This window comes from Orbicella faveolata, unplaced genomic scaffold (genome assembly GCF_042242905.1).
Source record: "Orbicella faveolata isolate gen_17 unplaced genomic scaffold, um_ofav_v1 contig_46, whole genome shotgun sequence".
Taxonomy (NCBI): domain Eukaryota; kingdom Metazoa; phylum Cnidaria; class Anthozoa; order Scleractinia; family Merulinidae; genus Orbicella; species Orbicella faveolata.
This window is the reverse complement of record NW_028301576.1, coordinates 30,853,080-30,879,170: the sequence shown is the minus strand read 5'-3', so window position 1 is coordinate 30,879,170 and position 26,091 is coordinate 30,853,080. Positions and strand designations below refer to the sequence as shown.

The 26,091-nt window shown below is 37.9% G+C and overlaps 2 protein-coding genes, 1 long non-coding RNA gene and 2 pseudogenes across 3 annotated transcripts; 3 read left to right on the top strand and 2 right to left on the bottom strand.

Moving 5' to 3' along the window:
- Window positions 1-4,465: 4,465 nt before the first annotated feature.
- On the bottom strand, window positions 4,466-7,825 carry LOC149099665 (uncharacterized; annotated as a pseudogene).
- Window positions 7,826-11,849: 4,024 nt separating this feature from the next.
- On the top strand, window positions 11,850-12,566 carry LOC149099664 (uncharacterized). Its single transcript, XM_089276885.1, has one exon. It carries the CDS (start codon window positions 11,850-11,852, stop codon window positions 12,564-12,566), a length of 717 nt encoding a protein of 238 aa, XP_089133011.1.
- A 3,795-nt stretch (window positions 12,567-16,361) lies between these two features.
- LOC149099663 (uncharacterized) lies at window positions 16,362-17,558 on the top strand. The gene is made up of 2 exons (XR_016203768.1): window positions 16,362-16,805; window positions 17,511-17,558. It is a non-coding gene; the product is annotated as an uncharacterized LOC149099663 (long non-coding RNA).
- A 4,865-nt stretch (window positions 17,559-22,423) lies between these two features.
- Window positions 22,424-23,601, top strand: LOC149099662 (uncharacterized; annotated as a pseudogene).
- LOC149099661 (uncharacterized) lies at window positions 23,438-25,811 on the bottom strand. The gene is made up of 2 exons (XM_089278188.1): window positions 24,712-25,811; window positions 23,438-24,593 (listed from the first exon to the last, which is right to left on the bottom strand). Exons 1-2 carry the CDS (start codon window positions 24,795-24,797, stop codon window positions 23,615-23,617), a joined length of 1,065 nt encoding a protein of 354 aa, XP_089134314.1. The 5' UTR covers window positions 24,798-25,811; the 3' UTR covers window positions 23,438-23,614.
- Between the last annotated feature and the right edge of the window lie 280 nt (window positions 25,812-26,091).

Here is a 26,091-nt window from a genome sequence, read left to right as displayed (position 1 = left end):
TTATTGGAGTCTTTTCGTTTGAAAGAGTTTGTAGGTATTCCTGAATAAATGAAGGTCCATTTTTACATGTTCGGTAGTGATAAGAGCAGATCTCCAAGGATTTCGAGCAATGTTAAATTAACTTTCGTTGAGACAACTGATAAAAGGCGGAGGAGACTGCACGACGCTGGATGTTTACTTCTCGGTGGCTTTGTATTAATTTCGGCGGGTTGTGCACGCGTTTGTTTTATGTTTTGCTGCTTGATATTAATTTAGGTCTCGATTATTCACCGGTCATTGCGAAATAGTAGTTTTTGTTAAGCTACGTTTCTAGCTCTGAAAATCGTTGTACAATGAATGATAACAGTTTCCTTGGAATGCAAATATCCGTTTCGATGTCACGCACGAAATGAAACGGTGAAAGAGAAAGAAATTTGTGGTAAAGTCTGTCAACGCTTTTATGGTATGGTCAAATGTGGGTTTTAGCCGCTCCAATATGTACTAAAATGCACCAAAAGTAAAATTTTTCTTTTTAAAAGAGTCGGAGTTTGAAAATAAACATGAGGTGTCACGCAGTCTTCCATTTGTGAGTTCCATTTGATTTGATACTTCCTGGAAGTCTCATTTTGTGAAGGGTTGATCGTTTGAGTTTTTTAATATGGATTTTTTCAGCTTTTGTAATCTATATTAGTTCACGGGAGATTCAAGTGCCGTGCTTGATTTTGTATGGAGATTAGGGACTGAAACGAAATCAACTGATGTAAATTCACTGATTAGGATATTTATTACCCTCGTTTTTAATATGAAGCATTTAATACTTATTTCTTATCATATTTTATAGTGTTTAAACAAGATCTGAGCGATTTTAAGTTATTTATGCTACAGTCAATAACTTAAAATCGGCCAAATTTTGTTTAAATGGCACAGAAATGACAAGAAACAACAGCAAGCCAAATTTTAAAAAGTTGAAATATTTCAAAGAACTGGTCACGTTGATTGATTTCAATGTCAGTTTCTAGTCTCCATTGAGACTGTTACACTATGCTTAGATTTCCCTTAACTTGGTTTCAATTGGTGAGATTCTTATTAACAAGGGTTAAGGTTTTGTTTATTTAGCAGCCAGTCAGATTTTATAATTCCTCCTTCATGAATATGGAGTCTTGGTGTATGAAATTATGGTAAACAAAGTTACAATAAAAACAACAGTTCACTGTGGAGTCTCTTGCTGGAGTTTTGCTGGTGTCACTTTACTTTTTGTAGTGAATTTGTTAAGAAATCTGTAATAATAAATCATCTTTCCTTAAGTGTCTGAAAACAGTGGAGCAAATTTAAGCACTTGATGCTTAATGGCATGGGGTAATATTTACCCAAGGAGACCTATTTTAAGGAAACTTGATATCGTAGGGTTTATAATTAGAATGCATTCTGAGGTTGAAAAATATTTTGGCTGATTACTTCAGTGTGTAACATTACTGTTGCAGAGGTGAAATAAGTAACTTTTCAGGGGTGTAGGCATGATTGTTCAAGGGGGGCGGGGGTCACACTGTGTCACCAGATTGTGATGTCGACCTCCACATGTCGTAGGTTGTTTGCTCAAAAAAGGCTTATTAAAGGGGGGCCACGGGCACCATAGGACCCCCCCCCCCAGGTATGCTCTTGCTTGTGTGTAGGGATAAGGTCTTGATAAGTGAGTGTGAGGGCTGTATTGGGAAATAATGCTCCAAGGTAACAGAAAATAACCCAAAGCAATGTTGCACATAATCTGGGTGGGGGTACTCCAAAGTGAAAATGTTGGGAATTTAAATTAAACTCCTAAATGAGACCAATCTGGCTGTGGCTTCAACATTATTTGACTGCAAAGAAATATCACTTAAAAATGGGCTATAATGACAGCATTTCCTTTATATATTAATTTTTTGTGTGCAACCCCAAAAGGTTCTGATGACTAAAATTAGAGGCACCTTAAGTGAGATTTGCACCCTTGTTAAGTGAGAAAAACAGCCCCACCCTTTCCACAAGGGAGTCCCCCTCCCCCCTCCAACAGGGTGTGGAAAAGTAGTGAGTAAGTTAAGAGTGGCGAATGTTTTTGATAATTTATTTTTCAAGGACTTTTCTGATCAGCCAAAGACTTGTGGCTACTTACTGAAAATTTCAAACTATTCTAAAGGACTTTGAAATATTTCCTAAAAGATTAATGTATGTTTAGGAGCTTGTGAGAATTGCACTGTGAACAAGGGTTTAAAAGCAGCTGCAAGTGACTCACCCAGATTTGAGTGTAAAGAAGGAAATTGCACAGATAAATATGAGATGTATATTTTTTACTTGGTTTTTTGAAAATATGTCTGCCAGTAAAACTGGTTTACAAATGGAAACTCAAGACATTATGTACTAAATTAGTTCACAAGGAATAACTAGTGGATTTACTATGAAATCAGTCAAACTCAAGCTAACTGAAGGTGTCAAAATTATGTTCTCCTCTAATCTTTGATTATTTAGTAGTCTGGCAGTGAATTGATTGCATTTATGGTGGTTTTTACATCAACTGGTTTCTTGTGGTAACTATGACTATGGTAAAATCAAACTGGCACTTACCAGTATCTTTGCTTCATACAAAGCCTTAGAGGGCTAGTTCATTTAAAAAATGCCTCTGAGGAAGGCAATCACAGAGTCTAAATAGTTGAAAGTGTGCAGTTTACAATTAACTATTGTACAAAATGTTGTTACTAGTTGAAATTGTCATGATAGAAGTTCATGGTGCTTGTATGAATATCTCAAGACCACATCGTTGTTTTCAGTGAAGTAGACAGCAATAGTTCCAACAAATATAACACATGTACTTCTTTCTTTGTAATTTGTGTTATTAACTGCATGAACTCCAGTGATGCTGTCCCTGCATTTTTCATGCTGTTTCATTTTTTTTTTGTAGCTCCAGAACAGTAACTCAGGTACTACATGTAAATGCAGAATGAATATAATTGACCGCAGTGCTGTACAGTATGTCTCTGTCGATTATCATCCACAAGTAACTACATGACTGTATATCATTCCACTTCTTATAGTGACAGTATTAGTAGTCTCCATAGTCCAGTTGCCAATGTATGTGATATAAGCTCTTAATGATCTGCAATTTTATAAGAAGATATAACAAGTGTTAGCAAAGTGTTAGTAAGGCTGTTGGCCCACCCTGACACCCCACCCCCTTATGAGACATTATAATCAAAGAAAATACCCACCTGTATATGAGGTCGATCACTCTAATTTGGAGGGGGATGTCAGACTCAAACCTAAGTGTGTTCTTTTACATAAACTATGCAATGTTTCATTGTATCTTGTAGCTAGAAAATTGGACACTACAGCGGCTCATGTACATGTATAATGATATTTGAAGTCATTTTCTGATATAGAATGTTGGATCCAAACTGAAGAAAACCATACTTAATAAAAACAATATTTTATTGTTCTTATTACACAGGTAGAAAACATCAAAGATGTGATAAAAAGCGAAAAACAAACAATGGTGGCTATGACTACGACTGATCATTATGAATGACAAACTGTAAAAAAAATTGGTCAAATGCATTTTTCAGGACATACTTTCAATGATGTTTCTCTTTTAACTCACTTGTGAACAGTTGCTAAAGAAATAAAGATAGGCTTATGATCACTGTAGTATGACTCTAAGGTACCTGCAGATTGAATAAGCTGTGGTACATTTGTATAAATGTGATCTAAATGTGTACGGTAGTCAGTAGTGTACTGGTCAATCAACTGTGTGTATCCCCTGTCTGTTATCAGAGACTTTTTGAGAGCCTTTTGTTCTGCAGATACCTCCATTAGATTAACATTGAAATCTCCAAGCAGTATAGTGGGAATTGTAGGGTCTGTTAACACTGAGTTATGCAGATGAGTAAGAGCATCAAGAAACTGTGAAATTGGTACCTTAGTTTTAGAGCGGTAGACACCAATAACATGAATATTTGGAATTGGTTGGCTTAGAACCATAATGGTAATTTCAACATTATTAGTGTTGAATCTGCATGATAAGTGAGTGCAGTTCAAATCATTCTTAACGTACACAGCTGTTCCATAACAAGTTCTGATATTGGAGAGATTGAAGTCATTTCTGTAAAGTGTAAATCCCCTGAGCTGATACACATCATCTCTATCTAACAAGCAAAGTTTTGTTTCAACGAAAATGTTGACATCAGCCTTTTGAATATTGTAATCACTTCGGACATCACGTATGTGGAGGTGGAGAGACCTGACATTTTGAAATATGATTGTTTTTGTTTTGGGTGAATCTGGAGTCTGTAATACTGCTAATGGCAGAAGACTTGCTTCTGTTCTCATTCTCCTCATTTCATCTTTAACTTTCTCACTAACCTTGATTTTGTTTTCATTCAAATTGAGAACATGTAGTGCAGAACTGTTTCTTACTCGGCTTAAACCAACATAATGCATATGCTCCCTTGTGAATGCTGGAAAATCAACAACTGCTTCATCTAATAAGTCACCTTGACAACGGTGAATAGTCTTTGCAGCAGCAGGTCTAAGAGGAAATTGCCGTCGAAGAACTTGCACTTGACTTTTTTTATTAATCCGGAATTGTCTTGTTACTTCTAAAACTGGTGTCCACTTTTTACTTAAGCTTCTCTTGTACAAATGTACATATTCTCTGCGCTGCTTTTGCCTATTTCAGGATGTGGAAATGATACCCAAATAATACTTGGTCTGATGGAATTTTCTACTCTGTAGTCTATGTTCTCTATCATACACTCTGCACCATTAGTTAGTCCATCAGTCACATCAATATTAGTTGTCAAGTCATATTTTGCCATAGTTGCCAGAGACACAAGTGAATATAAACCCATTGTCTTTGTAGGATCCTCTGGGATTTTGTTTTTCATTTGTTGTTTCAGATCATCGGAAATATCCCCAACTACGATGTCCACAGCCTTTACCTGCGCTTTATCAGTTTTAGAGATAGTATATAGGGCATTGTTGTGAGCATCTACTGATGCATTTGTAGTAAATAAATGTGTCATGTTCATAGGATAATTATCTTCTTGAGGTGTGACTTTCAGAAGTCTCTGTTTTAAAATGGCTACATCATCTTCAGAATGTTTTCCCTCTCTCAAGCGATTGAGTAGCTCAGCGAATTCTCTGTCATCCTTTTGTCTCATTATTTCTGTCAATTCAAACAGGGTGAAATTCTGTCCAAATGTTACTTGCTAAAGCACTGTAGCCTATTGCAGAATTTTCAAAGATCCACTTATCAAAAACTGGTTTTAACTGGAAAAGATCACCAACAGTTATTAAACTAATTCCACCAAATAGTTCTTTTGTCCCCATTATTTGTTGCAGTCTTGCATTCAAAAAGTTAAACATGCCACTTCCTACCATGGATATCTCATCAATAAAAATTGTCTTAAGTTTCTTGAGTTGCACCCTAATGGTATTTAGTCTGTCGCTGTCCAGTGCACAATACTCAAAACCTCTATTGGCAGGTATCTTAAAAGCAGAATGTAATGTATTGCCTTTAATATTAAAAGCTGCTTTACCAGTAGGAGCTGCTTTTACAACTTTCACATCATCTGGATTTTCCCCTGCAATACTATTCAGACATCTTATTAATGCTTCATATAATGCATTGGTGACTGTACTTTTGCCAACTCCAGCACCTCCACTTAAGAACAATCTAAGAGGGTCATCCCTAGTTTTTATTGAATGTAACACATGATAAAAAAATTGTCTCTGTTTTTCATTCAAAGAGCGGACAAGTGCAAAATAATTATCATCAGACATCCGCTTTATAACGAGTTCCTCCTCATCATTACTTCTAGGGAAGATTCCGATATCATCTAGCAAATCATACTGTTCATGGTCCTTGTTTTTTCTAGGATCAAAGCAAGCAAATAATTCACTAGGCTTCTCCTTGACAGCACAGTCCTGCTTACTGATATGCTCTGCATTTGGAGCAACAGTGTCAAAGTTGTCATATTCAGCATTATTCATATCTTCCATTGCTTTATCTAGTATTTCTGAATGGTATTCATGTTGACGCCTATTGCTGATAACTTTATCCTTAACCTGTTCAAATCGTTCTTGGTAAGTTTGACATTCTTTCATTAAATCAGTAGTTTCATTTCGCCATGGTGTATAAAGCATAAGCTGTTCTCGAAAATGGTTTTCTGGATCCTTATCTTTATTGTACCTAACAGATCGTATGATTTTAGGTTTCTTTCGTTTAACCAGTTTCATTCCTCCTTTAAGTTTGTATTCATGTGGCTCAAATTGACACTCAGTGACATTAATACTAATAGGGTCATCATCAGTATTGCCATCAAAGCTTGTTTCTGGTAAGAAGTCATCAAGACCTGTGACTGATGACCCATTTCCACTCCAATCAGCATGTTCATCTTTAACATAGTTATACCATGCAACAAAGTTAGCTAAACACAACTTTTCTAACTGTTTTGGTCTCCTTTGATAACGCTTAATTATGTTGTCAGATTCTATGTCAGGTGAACTGTCAGGCAATTCCTTAAGCTTATCCAGTTTCTTTAACAAAAATGTCCTGTCATCTGGAGGTGACGAGCTAATAAACTGAAAATCACGGGAAGATCTTCTCATGGGCATTTGTAAAACAAGATAAACAGCTTCTTGGGCACTGATTTCAACTGCATTTAAAAATTTGTTTCCAATGTGCCTCACTCTATTTGTAACATCTTTATTACCAGATTGGGCTTCTTCAGATGCCTTTTCTAGAAGCCTGCTCATACCTCTCTGTCCTTTTGTAATGTAAGAGAGTATGTATGTGGCACATGCATAGGGATCTAGTACATATTGAATGTCCATGTTTGCTTGCCAGGCTTTGAGTAAAACATTGTTATAATTGTTTATCCTTATTTCAGATGGTGCCCTTTTCAAACATAACGTTGCCCTCTTTAGGGTGTGTCTTATAGCTAAGATGTAACTTTCTTCAGTTAATTGTAAGCTGTTAAGAAAACCTTCAAATGTTATATCTTCACCATATTTCATGTTGTCAAGAACTTCTTCTATTCTTTCAGCATTTTCTTTTATATCTTTCTGGTTCTCTTCATCGTAGCAGGGATTCTCAAGAGGTGTTAAAATCATTGTCCTTGGCATTGGTGGTAATGGAAAGTTAAACCTGCATATCTTATGCCCCCCCTTCTTACATGTTTTGGCATGCCTGTGCAATTGCAAGTTTACAAGATCTTCCATTTCACTTGGACTATCTGGTTTACAGCAAGTGATGTACTTGTCAACAAAGTTCACAATTTCTTCATCAGAACTTTTTTCATATTGTGGGGCTTCCTTCACCCAAAATAAACCATGAATATGTGGGCTTCCTCTTTGTTGAAATTCAACTCTGTAAAAATAATCAGCTATTTCTCCTATTGGCATTACATTGCTCTTTAAAACATCGGAAATAAACAAGTGTACCATGTGGTCAAAGTTCCTTGCACAAGTGACAGGATCTTTTTGAATAAGATCTGATTTTTGTTCCCATGTCATTTGTTGGATTTCACCATCAGTATACTCTTTTTTCTCAACAATTCTACCTAAAGTTTTGAGAAGATGAGACCACCTTGTTTCAGCAGCTGAAAAAGAGCAAAACCATGTTGGGTTGCCTAGTTGATGAATCATAGCAAACAAGTCTTTTTTACATTTTTCATAATAAGGTGGTGACCCTCTAAGATTTTTTAGAACTCTGAAACCTTCATCGAGATGTACCAGCTTATTGAGATAATCCTCTGACTTCAATTCACCAGCAGTGTACTTCTTCCCTTTTGTCTTACATTTTCTGAGAGAAATACAAGCAGTATCTTAAATTTGTTTGATTTGCAGTTTTTTTAACTTATAGAAAATGTTTGGTACAGACATTGCAGCTCTTCTATCCTGGCATCTTAGCTCCCACTTGCAAATTGTACTGTATGATACAGGAACCTTTCTTTCATTGTTAGCAGGTCTCCGTTTTCCACAGAATATTGTGGGAAATGATAAATATTCAGAATCTTTGTCCATAAATATTTCTAATGGTCTATTCCCTTCCCCTGGGGCAAAAGAAATTATTCTGTCTACATTTTCTACTACATTTGGTTCCTGTAATACTGTATCTGTAACCCCTGATGGGCGTTCATCAACTTCACACCAGTCATCACTATCTTCTTTTTCACAGCCTGGATTTTCATCATCTGCATTGGAAATACTCTTTTGAAAATCTTGTGTTTTATCCTCTGGAACAATTTCATCTGTTTGTGTATGTAAATCATTATTACTTGGAGTGTCAGAGTTTTCAACAAATTCACTCCAGTCTTCATAGGCACTAGATTGCAAACTTAAGTTATCTAACCAAGCATTTTGTACCTCTATACCTTCTCTCTTGAATAAATCACTTGTGTCTACAAGATATTTTGCTGCATCTAATACTTTCTTAGGTCTAATATTCTGAAACTGGTAATGATGCTTATAGCTCAGACGCCTTCTAAGTTTTATTGGAATGGTTTGTGATTCATTGATGGTCCTTGGCAGACAGTGAACAGTTGAATTTACATCAGTTGGTACATTGACAATGTTTCCATGAATTGACAACTGGCCACCTCTTGGTAGCTCACGAATTTGCATAAACGGAATATGAGGTGATATAAGCCGTTCTTCCAATGGTGTTAAATTTAACAAGTCAGGTTTTTTAGGAAAACTCATTTTATTGGCTTTAGAGAGGCTGGGAAGGTTGCCTTTCTTTAGATTTGAGTCACAAGTTCTGCAAATCCATTCAGTATTTTCTACACTTCTCACCCCAGTGACACAAGACTCAACAAGATCTTGTGAACATGCCTTATACCTGTTAACATTACATTTCAATGCTGAAGACTTGTACCATAACTGGTCACAACAGGTACATATGTATTCTGGGCCACATTTAATGTTTTTGTGAAACAAATTTATCAAAGAAATAACACTGCTTTCATTTTTCTCTGTTTGTAACAACTGATCATTATTGGTTGATAAGTGTGATGACTTTTGAGCATTTTCAAGTTGATTATCATTGGCTGGTATAGTCATATTTGAATACTTTAATAGTTTGAATTTAGTGGTTCTCCTAACTTTAGCATTTCTGTTTACTTGCTCAATGTGTACTGGGTTATCTGCTTTCCGTTTCCTAAAACTCTGTTTATCAATTTCTTTTCTATGTTCTGGATTTTTGGCTTTCTGTTTCTTAAAACTCTGTTTATCAACTTCTTTTCTATGCTCTGGATTCTTTGCTTTCCGTTTCTTAAAACTCTGTTTATCAATTTCTCTTCTCTGTTCTGGGTTCTTTTCTTTACGTTTTCTGAAGGACTTTTTGTCAATTTCTCTGACCTGTTCTGGATTCTTAACCTTTTGTCTTCTAGATGACTTTTTTGCAATTTCCTTTATGTGATCTGGGTTCTCAGCTTTCCGTTTCCTTTTAGACTTTTTGTCAATTTCTCTTATGTGTTCTGGGTTGGTCATTTTTCTTTTTGTGACAGTTTGGTTCTTTTTCTCCCTAATTGTTTCAATATTGTTGTACCTTTGCACAGAATTTTGATTCTCTCTTTTTCTAAAATCTGCATTAGCTCTTCTCTTTTTCATGTATTCTTTCATGTAACCTCGATCAGCTCTGCGTTTTTCCTTTTTATCAATTGTTTTTCTTTCATCTACACTTTGATCACGTGTTTTGTTGTTTGGTACCCCACAATTTCTCTTTTCTACTGTAGAAACGTAATGAGTTTCACTTATGTGTCCGATGTAAATGTTTGTGCGTTCTCCTGTCACATTCACTGCTTGAACAACGGTAACAGGAGCAAAAGTTTCAAATGATTCGGCAATATGAATTGACAAATTTAGACAATTGGCCACTGCTTGAATTATAATTGCATCAGCCCATGTTCCCTGACATGACATATTGTTCAAATAGTCTTGCCAAGAATGATCAGTGTTACTCTCTATGAACTGTTCAGGGTTCTGCCGTAAATACTGGACACCAAGGCTACGTATATGAGAATGGTTATTAGGATTGCCATAAAGTTGATGTGAAACAGCTCGAAAGAAGCAATCACCACCTCCTCCAACATCAACCATTAATAATGAAACTTACTTAATAAATAACATATTTTCCATCGGTTTTAGAAGCGTGCGTGGATGGCCTTCAGGTACTGCGGAGTACCTACTAGTGTAAGTTGAAACGCTAAGGAAGGTGGAACAAATCTGCCGCCTGCAAGATATTTTTCGTTTTTCTTAATTTCCTTCCTTTTTTTTTCCTTTCTCGGGCACACTAATAATTTCCTGCATACGGTATACATTCAAAAAGTAGAAGCATTGACGCCATAAATGAAATATACGCTGCAACAGACAAAAGTATATTCGGAGATCCGGCAAACTTAATTCACGGATGAAAAACGTATAGTTTTAAACTCTTTTACGATTATCATTAGCTTCTTTTTCACCCACCACTATTCTTTGTAACAAAGGTCGCCATTTCATTTGTTTATTACTCGCCAAAAGCTATCAAATGCATGCAAAAGCCTAAAATCGAAAAAAGTTTACAGGAATCGACCAATCGAGCGAGCGAGCGAGCGAGTGCCATTCTTCCCATCATAGCTAGAACTCGCTCTTGCGCATGCGCGCAATTCACGAGTTAAAAATGGCGCAACATAGCCACCAGAGAAAGGAGAAGAACAATCAAAAATTATTGGAAACAAAAGTCGCACGAGCTGAAAACTAAGCCTAGAGATTTCTTCAAGACCTTTAACCCATTCCTCCGCTCAAAAGGAAAACAGGTTACAAACATTTCCATAAGAGTTAATGAGAATATCGTTACAGATCAACAATCTGTAGTGGAGGTGATGGGCGATTATTTCTCCACAATGGCAAATGATATTGGTGGTCAACATGTATTAAAATTGACACAACAAGACTTTGACAATCATCAAAGCGTGAAAGCTATCCGTCGTGCTTTCTATGACTCTCACTTTCAATTTGAAAAGACAAATCACAGCCAAGTCGAGAATGAACTTAGAAAGTTAAACACTAGCAAAGCACCGGGATGGGACAAAATTTCGCCAAAAATCCTCAACTTAACTGCTGGAGCCATTGCAGCCCTGTTGACAGGGCTTTTTAACAATTGCATCAGTACGGGACAGTGGCCACGCGGCTGGAAGATGGGAGTGTGGACCCCAGTCTTTAAAAAGGATGACAGGACTAACTGCACTAATTACCGACCCATAACAGCTCTAAACTCTGTAGCAAAAGTGTTCGAATCTCTGCTCAGTAAGCAAATCAGTGATAAGACTGACTCAGAGATGTATAGCAAAATGTCAGCCTACAGGAAAATGCATTCCTGCGAGACCAATCTCATACGTGTGACAGAGGACTGGAAAAAAGCTATGGACAACAAGGAATGCATGGCAGTCTCGTCAACGGACATGAGCAAGGCTTTCGACTCTCTACATCATGCTCTCATGATAAAGAAACTTGAGGCGTACGGGTTCTCTCACACATCTCTAGAGCTTATGCGTTCCTATTTTCAAGAAAGAGAAAATCAAGTCAAAATTAATGGTGTGACTAGTTCCTGGAAAGACCAGTCAAGGGGCTGTCCCCAAGGTTCATCGTTTGGACCGCTGCTCTGGAACCTGTTCCAAAACGATTTATCCCTAAACGTGCATACCAGCAATCTGTTTATGTACACTGACAACCACTAGGTATATTTCAATGGAACATGCATTGAATCTATAGCTTCCTCCCTCAAGAATGAGACAAAAACTGTATCACAATGGTATAAGGCCAACCTTCTCCGAGCTAATCCGAACAAATACCAAATTCTAGCCATGACACCTCAACGGGGTGACAAGAATGCAATGGACACGTGTACCATGACAATTGACGATCAACAAGTTAGACCGACGAGGAACCTGAAGATACTTGGAATAAACATGGATGACGAACTCTCCTTCAGCAATCATGTTAGCGACATATGCAAGGCCAGCCAAAAAGTGGGTGTGTTAGCAAGACTTCGTAATTTCATTTCATGTGAGACTAAGCTCCACTTATATCTAACTGCAATAATCCCTAATTTAACATACTGCCACACAGTTTGGCACTTCTGCAAAGCTTCTGACAGGCGCAAGCTTGAAAGAGCACAAGAACGCGCGCTAAGAATCATCTTTAATTCCAAGACAGACACTTACGATGCTCTTCTAAGTCGTGCAAAGCTACCCTCCCTTCACAATAGATGTCTTCAGGATATCGCGATCCTAATGTTCAAAGTGAAAAACGGCCTTGTACCTGACTACATAATGGAACTTTTTAGAAATTCAAACAAGGACTATTCTCTTAGAAACGCTGACTTCAATCTGCCTCGTTTCTCTTCAGTTCGTTATGGAAAACACTCCATTAGATATCTTGGTCCTTACCTTTGGTCAAAACTGAGCACAATTGACAAAAATAGACTGACCATCGGTAACTTTAGAAAGAATATCAGAAACAAAGACCTCAGTGCTCTAATCGAGGATGTGTGTTCAAACTGCCTTATATGCACTTCTTAATTCTTGAACTACTCACTTAAATATCAATTTTTATTTTCTCTCTTGTATTATACTGTATTTGTAATTTTAGAAACAGTTTTTATATTATTTATAATTATTTATTCTTACTCATTCCTAGTGTATCCAATTAATTTTAATTCGTATTCTTAACTGTACATTTTAAATCTCAATACATTGTAACATAGTAGTGTCCCCAATTAGCTTCTGTAAGCTAAATACTTACCCTGACACTTAAATAAAGTTATTATTATTATTATTATTGTGGAATCCTCCATTGCAATGAAAAAAATGAGCAAGAAGAGCTGGAGCTGAGAGTTGCTGAAATGCAGCAACAGCAGCAATTCCAGACAATGCTGCTTCGTCAGCAACATCAACAACAGCAAGAAGCCTTGAATATGGTGATGTTAAACACTGTGAATGAACTTTTAAAACGTATCCCTAAAAACTGACATTGTCTGAAAGTTAATTTTTTTCAGGATTTTTAATGACAAACAGTGTATAACACAGGCTAAAACTATTCCGGAACACACAAAAAGAATCTGGAATGAACTAATAAGTACACAATAAGCCAATCACAGATCGCTAACTCATTAAGTCACTTCACTGTACTGAATAAGTATTTACCAACCAATCAGGAAGTAAGATGAAGACAGGTCGCCAAATTTGAACTCAATGAGTAGAAGTACGACTTCTTTAGTACAAAATAAACCCAATCAGTACGATTGTGAACTTAAAAAGTCTGCCAACAGCAAATCAAAAGCTAAGTCAGAATGAAGCGTTCGTGTTCCCCTTTGCTTACCAAAATATGGCAAAGAAGGCATTAGTTGTCAATCATCGTTTTCCTTACGCAAAGCACGTTGATAAATTGTAGTGCGAAAAGTTGTCCTGAATATTATATCCTAAAATGTCGCATATGTCAATAAATTAAATAATACAGCATTTAAGTCGTATTGATGGCAGCATTTTCGGCGAAAATTGTGCTGTCCGTTGATGTATTTTCAACTTAGTATAAACGCGACCTCGATTGCCTTGGGTTATCAACAACCTCCCGGGACAACTTACAATCCGGCAGAAACAAATATCTCAATGGAAACCCGTTATTTCTAGCTTAGTTTAACCTCGCATTTAAGTCTGAATTTACAACTAGTAAATAAATCACGGTATCAATTCTCATTCTAATTTACCAGAGCTCTGTATTATCCACGCTTACCTTGGAAAGTCAGAAAACTCCGCCGCCACTGGCGCATCGAATTCAAGGTTTTAACATCCATCCTCATGACTCGAAGCATTAGTTTTCCCTCGATGTAAATGATATATTTCCCCTCACTTTCGTTGGATTATCAATAAAATTGATACACTGGAGAAACACAAGTACTCGAGCACAGGTACATGTAGGTTTACAATCATTCAGCCTTTGCACAACATTGAACACGCGTCACGCGACGAAATACGAGACTGTTCATGCAATAGATACGTCACTCAACAGTATGTCACTCTTCAGGAATGGATGCGAAGGTGTCACATGACTTAATTTAGTGCCCGAAAACTCTCACCTTAGTATTCATTGCCTAAATTTCCACTTGGTGAAATACTTCTGGGACTAAATGTGACGTTGCAAACAATGGTTAGGTCGCTTAGATAATCGTTTTGAGGGGAAGAACCAAGAATATAGTAAACAAGTTATCATGTTTCAGACAACAATTCGTTCCAACACCTCTCGACACACTCCTAAAGACTCACTCTATTTCTTTGTTTGTTACTACTGATACTTTCTACTCGATAATCTTGGTGTGAAAGAGCAAGTGATGGCAAAGTCCTTCGAAAGGTCCGTGAAACAGCTCAAAGCATCTAGTGCAGTGCAGTGTTTATATTTTATTGCGAGAATATAATGGTTCACAATAGAGGACCATAGCTATGTGCGTCCATGCCGCCGTTGCGATGCTCAGTACTCAGTGAGTGCAAATGATACTTTTTAAGTAAATCCAGAAGAAGACTACCAAACATCGACAGCTTGACTGAAGATCGAGAATTACGCTTGACATTAACTCAATCGCTACCTTATACTCAATGAGTATAAATTACACTCTTCAAGTAAAACACGTAGACAGAGAATTACACTTAACATTAACTCAATCGCTATATCGTACTCAATGAGTACAAATTATACTCTTTAAGTAAAACTAGTAGCAAGGCTACCGAAGATCGAGAATTACGCTTAACATTAACTCAATCGCTATCTCATACTCAATGAGTATTAATTACACTCTTTAAGTAAAACACGTAGATAGAGAATTACACTTAACATTAACTCAATCGCTATCTCATACTCAATGAGTACAGATTATACTCTTTAAGTAGAAGCTACCGAAGATCGAGAATTACACTTAAGACCACTTAACATTGACTCAATCGCTATCTAGTACTCAATGAGTACAAATTATACTCTTTAAGTAAAAGCTACCGAAGATCATGAATAACACAACTGTATCTCAATCACTATCTCGTACTCAATGAGTACAAATTATACTCTTTAAGTAAAAGCTACCGAAGATCGTGAATAACACTTAACTGTATCTCAATCGCTATCTCGTACTCAATGAGTACAAATTATACTCTTTAAGTAAAAGCTACCGAAGATCGTGAATAACACTTAACTGTATCTCAATCGCTATCTCGTACTCAATGAGTACAAATTATACTCTTTAAGTAAAAGCTACCGAAGATCGTGAATAACACTTAACTGTATCTCAATCGCTATCTCGTACTCAATGAGTACAAATTATACTCTTTAAGTAAAAGCTACCGAAGATCGATAATTACACTTAACATTAAGTCAATCGCTATCTCGTACTCAATGAGAGCTAATGAGTACAAATTATACTCTAAGTAAAACTAGTAGCAAGGCTACCGAAGATCGAGAATTACGCTTAACATTAACTCAATTGCTATCTCGTACTCAGCGAGCACAAATTATACTCAGTTGGCTGTGGCGATGTCATACTCAATGAGTACAATAGTTTTTTTCTTAGTTGTAGGAAAGCGAACTGAGGCAATCGACATGGCAATCAAAATGTCTAATTTTAATGCGAGTACTTCAAACATACGGTTGACCTATGTGTGACATACAAGATTCCTCACCAAATATCTGCTACACTGAGGAACAGCGGAACTTCAAATTGTCACAGATTGACAGGACAAGGTTCTAAAACAAATGTTTCAGTTTGTGATAAAACGAGAGTAATACAATCTTTATCTTATGGGGCTTTCTCTTTATCATTGTATTTCTCTTTAAGTTTCGTCATTGTTTCATTGCTTAACTTTTTTTTCAACAAATTCTACTTTCATAAGTACATCTTCTAGCGGTATTTCCTGCGTTTGGTGCTTTCCTGCCCTCTTCAATTCCAGTCACTCCAAGCGCACTTGTATCCACCAATTAGCCAGCCTAATGTAATACTGTTTTCTTTCACCTTTAAGACCCTTCCAATCATAGGTCTCTCTTGACCCCAATTAGAGCAGTACACCGCCCAGCACTATTCTTCCCAAGAAATTTTCCCATTCTTACCTCATCTTGTTTCTTTCATTGTTGTTCATCATCTCTCTCCAACTTCTGTTCTTCCACCAAGTCTCCTCCGACCAGACTACAAGAAATCTTTGGAAATACAAGAGCTAGCAAACAAAGTTGAGAAGTGTCGCGTGAGACTCGATATCTGCCAGCGTGGGTGGTGGAAGGAGTACCTTTCGTCAGAACAGTAAATAAGGAAGCTGTGGCCTTCTGCCAGTGAAGAAGAACTGTTAGAGGTGGGCAAAGAAGGGTGGTTTATTTCCCTTCTCTCGCCCTTCAGCCAAAAAGATCTGAGAGAAAATTCATTGCCAGGAGAAAACGAGATGGATATGGATGGGAAATGTGCAATGCTTGTAGAAAAAGTTAACAAGTTTCCAGAGGTAGTACTATAAGGTTTAATAGCTCGTGTTAATTTCATGTTCCTAATACGTTCTAACATATATTCCGCTGTTAAGTATTTATACGAGATTTTTCACTGAAATATTACAGTTGCAAAAAGCCTACATAAACCTGACACTTTTTAGGTAGTATAGCACACCTTACATTACTTCTATTGTAAACAAATTTTGTGCACGTATAAACCAAGTAGGAATGAATGCAAAAGTCAACGTTTTACCTGCATTAACTATACTTTTATCTGATTTTAGGTAGTCGTAGGACGGCCAAAGAAGACTCAGGTATGACAGGTATTCACCTTACACGATAATAGGTGCCCCGTGTGCTGCTCTAATTCTTGTAACATTCATTGAATTGGCTTTGTCGCGTTGGGTGTTGTCTATCCAAACCAAGAACTAGCTGCCTTCGGAAGCGCAGCTTTAGCTACAGTGGTGCTTCTCTACGAAACAATCCTGTTGAGCAAGTTCATTAGGCCAAATAGACCTCTTTAGCTCGGGCGGTTTGTTTTCCCATTGCAGACCACGTGTTGATACTCTAGAGAATTCTTGCTTTCAAACTTTTAAATAGTTGCATGTGTATGAATGATTAATTTTAAGATGGATAAAAGAAACACTCTCTAGAGAATATCACGTGGTCTACAATGGGAGAACAAACCGCCCAAGCTAAAGAGGGCTATTAAGAGAGGTGTTTATTAATTTCAAGTATTTCTGGCTCCAGAAAATCCACACCGCAAAAATTCAGCAAGTTTAAGAGAATTGCTGAATTGCACATGAAGATGCTGAAAACGGATATTTTTAAGCCCTGTTTCTAAATAAATTTTTCATCTATTCATCGCGGTTGAACGCACTGAGTACATAATTATGTGACGCCGGGAATTGTTTGGAACATAAGAAGTATTAGAAAAGCACTTATTTATAGCCGAGTGCTGCACCAGTTTCTCGGGCCGAATAAGTCTTATTCAGTGTGTGTTATACTCTGCATTTCAGGTAGCAAAGAAAAAGAACGAGATAAAAACAGGGAATAGAAAAAGAAAAGGCGACCAAGAGAAATCAGAACAAAGCAGAAAACTAACGGCAAAGAGAAATAAAACAGCTTAGGAAAGTAGTTGAGGTTGCAACCGTTTGTTCTCTGTAACCGTACTGTATTGCGTTTCACTTACACAATATAATGTGTAGTCACTGAGTTTGGAAGTAAAATTCTGGGTCTTTGCTTATTGCTGTTCTTGACAGAAAAGAGCGGTATAATTTGTACTAATTGAGTACAACGTCACCACAGATTTATCTTAAAGGATAATGTTCGGCGGTCTTCATCATAGAAGCACTGGGCATGACGATAAGACAGAATAAACCCGTATCGGTGACATTTCCAGGGCCGCTTATTTGGTTGCTTAGCTTTATCGAGATTTAATTCTCCTCTAGGTCTTTTTATTGCCAAGCAATATATTGCAAACAAAGTGGTGCTTATGTTTTAATTTGTACTCAATGAGTATATGCCACAGATTTCTTGTGTAGTATAATTCTCGGTCTCAATTTTGCCGACCTAGATCTGATTGCGAATAAAGGCAGTGTCACTGTAGAAGTTGCGAATAGAGCTGTGCCGATCTTTTTTGACTTTAAAAGTAGTAACTTGTAAAGTAATTAAAAAGGAAATCATGACACTTTTTAATATTCAATTGTAATTCTCGATGATATTCAGTCAAGCTGTCAATGTTTAGTAGTCTTACTACTGGTTTTACTTACATGTAAAGAGTATAATTTGTACTCGTCGAGTACAAGATAGCGATAGTGCTAATGTTAAGTAAAATTATCGATCTTCGGTAGCTTTTACTTAAAGAGTATAATTTGTACTCATTGAGTATGAGATAGCGATTGAGTCAATGTTAAGTGGTCTTAAGTGGAATTCTCGATCTTCGGTAGCTTCTACTCAAAGAGTATAATCTGTACTGTAAAATATAAACACTGTACTGCACTAGATGCTTTGAGCTGTTTCACGGACCTTTCGAAGAACATTGCCATCACTTGCTCTTTCACACCAAGATTATCGACTAGAAAGTATCAGTAGTAACAAACAAAGAAATAGAGTGAGTCTTTAGGAGGTGCCCTCTGTAATTTTCAACTATGACCATTTGGACCAGAAAAAATCAAATTCCTCAAACTTTCTCAGATGAATGGTCTAGATAAGTGATTCACAAAAATATAACTTTCAGTTCAATTCGATTCGTATTTTAGCGCTGGGGCCACCATCTTGGTTTTGCCCCTCTGAGAGGGCTTTCAGCGGCCATTTTAGGGCACATTTTTAACAATTTGCCATACAAAGAAAACGATCTAAATCCCGGTAAAAAGCCTTTATTCGAGACAAGCAAATGTTTCTTGTTACATTGAGAGGCTGTTTTGGCAATTTGATCATCACCTGATTTTTCTACAGAATTTTAAATTTCTTCCCTTTCGGACTACTCATGAAGCGCCACAAAAAAGGCGAAGTTTAAAGGAAAATATCACTAAAAGTACATCACTTGAGATCCAAAAACTACCCTCCACTTAAAGAGCAATGTCTCACCTGTAAACACATGCAATAAAATTTTGGGGCAGTTAAAACTGTAAAATGTTAGAAGAAGAAGTTTAAGCTGTGTTTTTGTCAACAAAGACCGCCGTCCTAATTAGCATAATAACGTGAAAATAACGATGCACAGAGAAAATAATGATATATTCCACTTACCTCGCGACATGTTGACAACTGGATGTTCCACGATGCCTCATGTTATATTTCCAGTATGTTTCAGCCACATTTTCGGTGATTAGTGTACGAAATCACTCTCAGACATCGCCACGGTTAAGCAGATTTCAACTCTCCGAAGCCCGCTTCATAACATCTATCAATATTATTTGTCTTTTGCCTCATAAGCTGCCATTTACAAGAAGTTTAACAGTTTGCTGAGATCCTAACTGACCCAGAAGTCTGTTAGCAGCCTTTAAAATCTTCCTTTTAATCGAAGATTCTCATCAAGAACTCGTTTAAGCTCAGTTCTGTTTTGATCTGTTATGCACTCGCCATTATTCCACAGATTACGTTACATTTGACAAATGCGCATTCCAACGGGTAGGGGTAGGGTGGGTAGGAAGTGAAAATGTAACCGACATTAAAGCCATTTTACGCATTTCTGTGGCTAAACTAGTAACTGGCTTTCCCAGAATGATTTGAACATGAGCTTCTGCTTGCAGGTATTTTCTAGGTTATTTTTGTAGAGTAGGTGAGGGGGGGAGGGGGGGAGGTCATGTATTAAAAAAGAAAAAGAAAAAAGAAAATGATAGACAGTATCAGGTCAAAAGATTATGATCTGTGTATCTTGATCAGCTTTATCAGTTCATCATTGAGGCCAGTGAGGCCCTATTAGGGGTTTTCAGGATACTGGATATTTGGGTAAAAAGTTAACAAGATGCAAGAAATTTAGGAGAAATATTAATGGGGTAGAGCATGTTTAGATCAGATAAAACAGGACATTAATTGAGTAGGAAATCGTTGAGCTGGATTTAACAGGATACAAGATATTTAGGACAAAAATTAACAGGATAAGGGATACACCAACACCCCCCTCCCCCACAATGGTGCCTCAACAATGGTCAGCTATTTAGGATGAAATAAAAGTATGTCAACTGCTATAAGCATTTATTCTGGACTCTTAGTATTTATATCACGGTGGAATATGAAAGTTTTGTATCAGATTTTAGGGGTTTTAAGGTTGGGTAACGCAGCTCCTTGTTAGTAATTTCGAAGCCCACACCTGTTAGACTGAATAGATAGATAAAGACGAGGCTGGAGAAATAAACAGAGAATGAAATGTGTCCCGAATTCTGTACCGTTTAACACGAATTTCTTACATGGCAACCTTTGTGTCTACAAAGAGATCGAGGCACAACATTCCACACTATATTTGTAAACAACTATCCTAATCTCATTGACAGCCATTAGTTTTTGACAATTTTCATTTATTACCAATAGAATACAGATAGAACTCCAATAAAAAGCCTCTTCCTTGTGTTTTTTTCTTTAGCATTATACTTGTGTCTTTCGTTGCCCGAAATGCCATCAAATGCTGCGAAAGGCAACAGACTGACAAGCAGTGCGCAAGAAAAGTTTTTCTCAGGTCAGGAAACGGCCATAAAAGTCGAAGCAATTACTGTAGCACAAAAGATGAGGCGCTCAAAAGGTGAGGCCAGAATTAGGCGGTTCACCTGTGATGAGTTCCTGACTCCTTGCCACGTTTAATCCTTCCTCTCGAGAATGGCTTCAAAGCTTAGAAACAGACAGGAGAAGGTCCTCCAAGAAGACACAACAACCGCTGAGAAGCATTTTTCTGAAAAAAAGGTAAAGATATTTCTTCACAGATTCTCCTAAGGTTCACCTTTACATGCAGAAAACTAAACATATTAAAAAACATCTTTAAACTATGTGGTAAGTGGTAACATAAAAACCACTTTTGATATGTATTTAATAACAGAATCATTGCAACAGCACTCCTCTGGCTTAGCCAAAATACAGTCTACATAACTTTTCCTCACAGCCAAAAACTAATGCATTGTCGAATAGGCTTGCCACTTCCAATTCATACCATAAAATGTAGCTGTAATCACCCCTTTGTTAAAAGTTAAAGGAGTTGTTTCATCCTTTCGAAAACTTTGTCGGTGTCCGTTACTTTTTTTCCTGTTACTTTCCAAGTAAGTTAAACATTGACGTCTCTCGCAGTTGCTTTGCATGCGCATTATGCCATCTACAGTCGAATTTCAGTATGATGTTTTCTACGGATACGATAAAAGGTAGTTTTTCAGCTGGAAGCCGTTCACAGTTAGTGCTTAGCGATATGCTGCTTTTCTGGTAATCCCGGTGTTAGTACAGGCTCGTAATTTTAGTGCGAAATTTGTTTCGGCCACAATAGATTTTTTTTTAAGTCGCATGCTTGGTAGGGTAGTTAATTACGTCACTAGTTCAACCCAAGCGCACGCCTGGCGTTTAAACCATGCCTAAAAAAGAAGGTACTGTCCTTAACTGCCCTTCAGTAATTTTCTGAGCATTTTCTTTTCTGATGGAAAAGTGACACGGCTAAGAAAATGTAAGAAGTTTCAATAAAACGTCGCTTATTATTACTTCCTGCGCACTATCCGTCAGTCTGTTGTCTTTTTCAAAATTTGATGGAACTTCCGGCAGCGAAAGACACAACTGTCCCGCTTTATCTGATCTAAACATGCTCTACCGCATTAATTTTTCTCCTAAATTTCTTGCATCCTGTTAATTTTTTACCCAAATATCCAGTATCCTGAAAACCCCTAATAGGGCCTAACTGATGAACTGATAAAGCTGATCAAAATACACAGATCATAATCTTTTGACTTGGTACTGTCTATCGTTTTCTCTTTTTCTTGTTTTTTTAATACAAGACCCCCCCCACTACCCTGCAAAACTAGGTAAGTTCATACTAGGGCCCAAGTAGGCCTTAAGTACGATAAAAACTCAAGTGAACTTGAGACTGGCGGTGCTAACTTTTAAAGATAAGCGTTCATACTAAATTGCAAAGTATGCTACATGCGGAATCGCTTGTCAATCAAACTACGCGGTAAAACCCACCAAAGCAAATGTAGTCAAGACACTCAAGCTTCATTATGCCGCGACCTCGAAACGTTCAAATAGTGTCCCTTATTTTGATTTTTGCTTTCCTACTTTTGCGACAGCGGTCTTTCATGCTTCAACAAATGTATTGCTTCGCTTTAATGGAGGAAGCCTTTAGAATTAGCCGGCGAAACCGTCGGATGTTGCTTATTTATATGGCAGGGCACTCACAACAACAAAGACCACAACTGAAAAGAAGAGCTTGGGTTTGGCCTAGACCACAGAACTGGTTTCACCTTCTTATAGCTAATCCAGCACTGCATTTTCTTTGGAAGGAACATTTTCGTATCACTCACGCAACATTTGAATACCTATGTGACCTAATAAGAGCAGATATACAAAAACAACACACGCGGATGCGAGTGCCAATTAGTGTAGAAGAAAGAGTTGGTTTAGCATTATGGCGACTTGCAACCGGCAACAGTTATAGAAGCTGTGGGTTACAATTTGGATACGGAAAGTCAACAGCGAAATGCATTTGTAGTGAATTCGAGCGCGCTCTTCTTCGTAGGAAGGATCAATTCATAAAATTTCCCTTGACAAGGCAGGAAATTACAGAAAAGGTTGACGAGTTCGAAGAGATGTATGGCATACCTCAAATTGTCGGAGCCATAGATGGTTGCCACATAGAGATAAATGCTCCACCACGAAATCACAAGGATTACTATAATCGTAAGCAGCATTATAGTGTGAACCTTCAAGCTATAGTTGATTCTAACCTGAAATTCATCCATGCTACCGTTGGTTATCCAGGCAGCATACACGATGCTCGCGTCCTTAGACTAAGTGGACTATACAATTTGGCACAAAATGAGCAAATTCTTGCTGGCCCGACGAGGAATATAAATGGAGTAGAAATCGGCCCTCTTCTTGCTGGAGACAGTGCATATCCCCTTACCAGCTGGCTCATGAAACCTTACTCAGACAGGGGGCACTTAACTCCTGAACAAAAAAAATTCAACAAAAAAATTCAGTGCCCTACGATGCGTAGTCGAGCGTGCATTTGGCATGTTAAAATCACGGTGGCGAATTGTTATGAAAAAAATTGAGCAGAAAACGACAACCCTTACGAAAACTGTTGTTGCGTCATGTGTTTTGCATAACATTTGCATTGAGAGAGGTGATCTATATGATGATGGCTGCGACTCCGATGATGACTCAGACGATGAAGATGAAGGCAGACTTCTATTTGAAACTGGCAACGATGTGAGAGATGCTTTAAAAGACTTTGTGCAGGATAACTTGTAACACTACATTTTCCAACTGCAGGTTTTATTTGTTAACGAATGCTATGTGTAGCACCAAAATGTCATATAAACATATAAACTTGCCGATACAGGCAACAACAAAACAGCAGAACAGTAACAAATATATATATAATTAGAATTAATACAACTGTCTCCTTTTTAGAACATCAAATATGTGCACTGATTTACTTTGACACCAAATCTTTGAAAATGTCCTTACACCCTGCGAGAATTGCATTTGTTTGTTCCAACTGATTCCTCTGTGATTCCCAAAGCATTTCTGTGGAACGTTCAAATCGTATGTTATCTTGCTCTATGCTTCGTTCCATAAGTTGTAGAAAACTTGTCTGCCACTCAGACGTCGCTGTTTGCTCATCACGTCTCTTCTTTCCTTTGCTGCCAGATTTCGCTGGCTTATCAGTTGCCTTTCGTTTCACTCCTGCATTGGGCGTCGCAGTTTTGAATTCATTTTCCATATTTTCTGTGTCGGCCACGCTTCCTTGTGGAGAGAGTGATGTGCTGCTGCCTTCTTTGAAGGCAAACGTGGAAGAGCCTTCGAGTGCCATTTTGGATGGGTCAACGCTATCGCGATGACCCATCACATCGTCGAAAAAGTCGAAGTATGGAAACCCCTCTTTGATTTTCTTAAACCCCGCTTCGCCGGTCAACTGAGAGCGTTGCTTTAAAAGCTTATACTCGTACTCGAGATTTTGCTGGCATTTCTTTACCTGCGGCAAAGTTCTTTCGCTGTCAGGACAGCTTTCCTTGTATGCGATAAAAATTTCATTCCATATCTTAATCCTTTCTTTGTTGGACGCACTGTGTAGCTTGCTGTACCGTGGCCCCCATACTGCCAGCATCTCACGAGTTTCGTCTTCTGTCCAGTCAGACGCCTTTAATTTGGTCTTCTTTTTGCCTTCGGAACTTGTTTTACTGACCCGGCTTGAGTTAGCGGATGAAGTCTCAGGCCCTGGTGATGGGGTTCGCGATACTAGGGAGCTGTTGTTGCTTTGTGGTGGACTGTCACTCGGTTGAAATGCAGCAGGACGGTAAAAGGTCTGGCTGTGTGGTGGGAAATGAAAGAGTTGTCCACTGCGGAAAGGCGTTTGTGGCTGGTTAATCGTTACGGGTACTGCTCCGGCAAATCTTTGGTTTAAGTTGTTGCTATCGAACAGAAAGCATGCTTATGAAAACATGGCTATTAAGATTTTATTAAGAGTAAAACAGAACATTTGTTCAAAAGTCTTTAACTGGTTTAATAAATAAATGAAACTGCACTTACATGAGGCTTAAGTCCACGGAATCGTCGTCCTCTAATCGGTATTGTTGCTGAGCGAAGAAGCGAGGCCGGCTTGCGTTGTAATCCATGCTTTTTGCTTCGCGAAGGTTTGCGTGCACTAGCTTTTCCCGCCGTTTAGTTGATTGACGTGTTATCGCTTTCGCGTGTTTTGATAGTGCCTAAGAACGCATTCGAGAACAGCAAAACTAGACTTAAGAGCGCACTTCGGCTCCTTTGAAAGTACGCCGTTTCTAAGGTTACAAAGTAAGGTACTTGAACTAAAATAAACCCCATTCACATTCCAAGTAGACCTTGGGCGTACTTAAGGCCTACTTACGTACGTAGTATGAACTCGCCTACTAACCTAGAAAATACCTGCAAGCAGAAGCTCATGTTCAAATCATTCTGGGAAAGCCAGTAACTAGTTTAGCCACAGAAATGCGTAAAATGGCTTTAATGTCAGTTACATTTTCACTCCCTACCCACCCTACCCACCCTACCCCTACCCGTTGGAATGCGCATTTGTCAAATGTAATGCAATCTGTGGGATGATGGCGGGTGCACAACAGATTAAAACAGAACTGAGCTTAAACGAGTTCTTGATGAGAATCCTCGATTAAGAGGAGGATTTTAAAGGCTGCTAACAGACTTCTGGGTCAGTTAGGATCTCAGCAAATTGTTAAACTTCTTGTAAACAGCGGCTTACGAGGCGAAAGACAAATAATATTGATAGATGTTATGAAGCGGGCTTCGGAGAGTTGAAATCTGCTTAACCGTGGCGATGTCTGAGAGTGATTTCGTACACTAATCACCGAAAATGTGGCTGAAACATACTGGAAATAACATGAGGCATCGTGGAACATCCAGTTGTCGACATGTTGCGAGGTAAGTGGAATATATCATTATTTTCTCTGTGCATCGTTATTTTCACGTTATTATGCTAATTGGGATGGCGGTCTTTGTTGACAAAAACACAGCTTAAACTTCTTCTAACATTTTACAGTTTTAACTGCCCCAAAATTTTATTGCATGTGTTTACAGGTGAGACATTGCTCTTTAAGTGGAGGGTAGTTTTGGGATCTCAAGTGATGTACTTTTAGCGATATTTTCCTTTTAAACTTCGCCTTTTTTGTGGTGCTTCATGAGTAGTCCGAAAGGGAAGAAATTTAAAATTCTGTAGAAAAATCAGGTGATGATCAAATTGCCAAAACAGCCTCTCAATGTAACAAGAAACATTTGCTTGTCTCGAATAAAGGCTTTTTACCGGGATTTAGATCGTTTTCTTTGTATGGCAAATTGTTAAAAATGTGCCCTAAAATGGCCGCTGAAAGCCCTCTCAGAGGGGCAAAACCAAGATGGTGGCCCCAGCGCTAAAATACGAAT

Excerpts from the sequence above, each read along its gene's own strand:
- LOC149099661 (XM_089278188.1), bottom strand. The coding sequence starts at position 24,797 with ATGGATTACAACGCAAGCCGGCCTCGCTTCTTCGCTCAGCAACAATAC. Across the intron at positions 24,594-24,711 it reads TCCGTGGACTTAAGCCTCAT|CAACAACTTAAACCAAAGAT; the intron begins GTAAGTGCAGTT and ends TCTGTTCGATAG.
- LOC149099664 (XM_089276885.1), top strand. The coding sequence starts at position 11,850 with ATGACACCTCAACGGGGTGACAAGAATGCAATGGACACGTGTACCATG.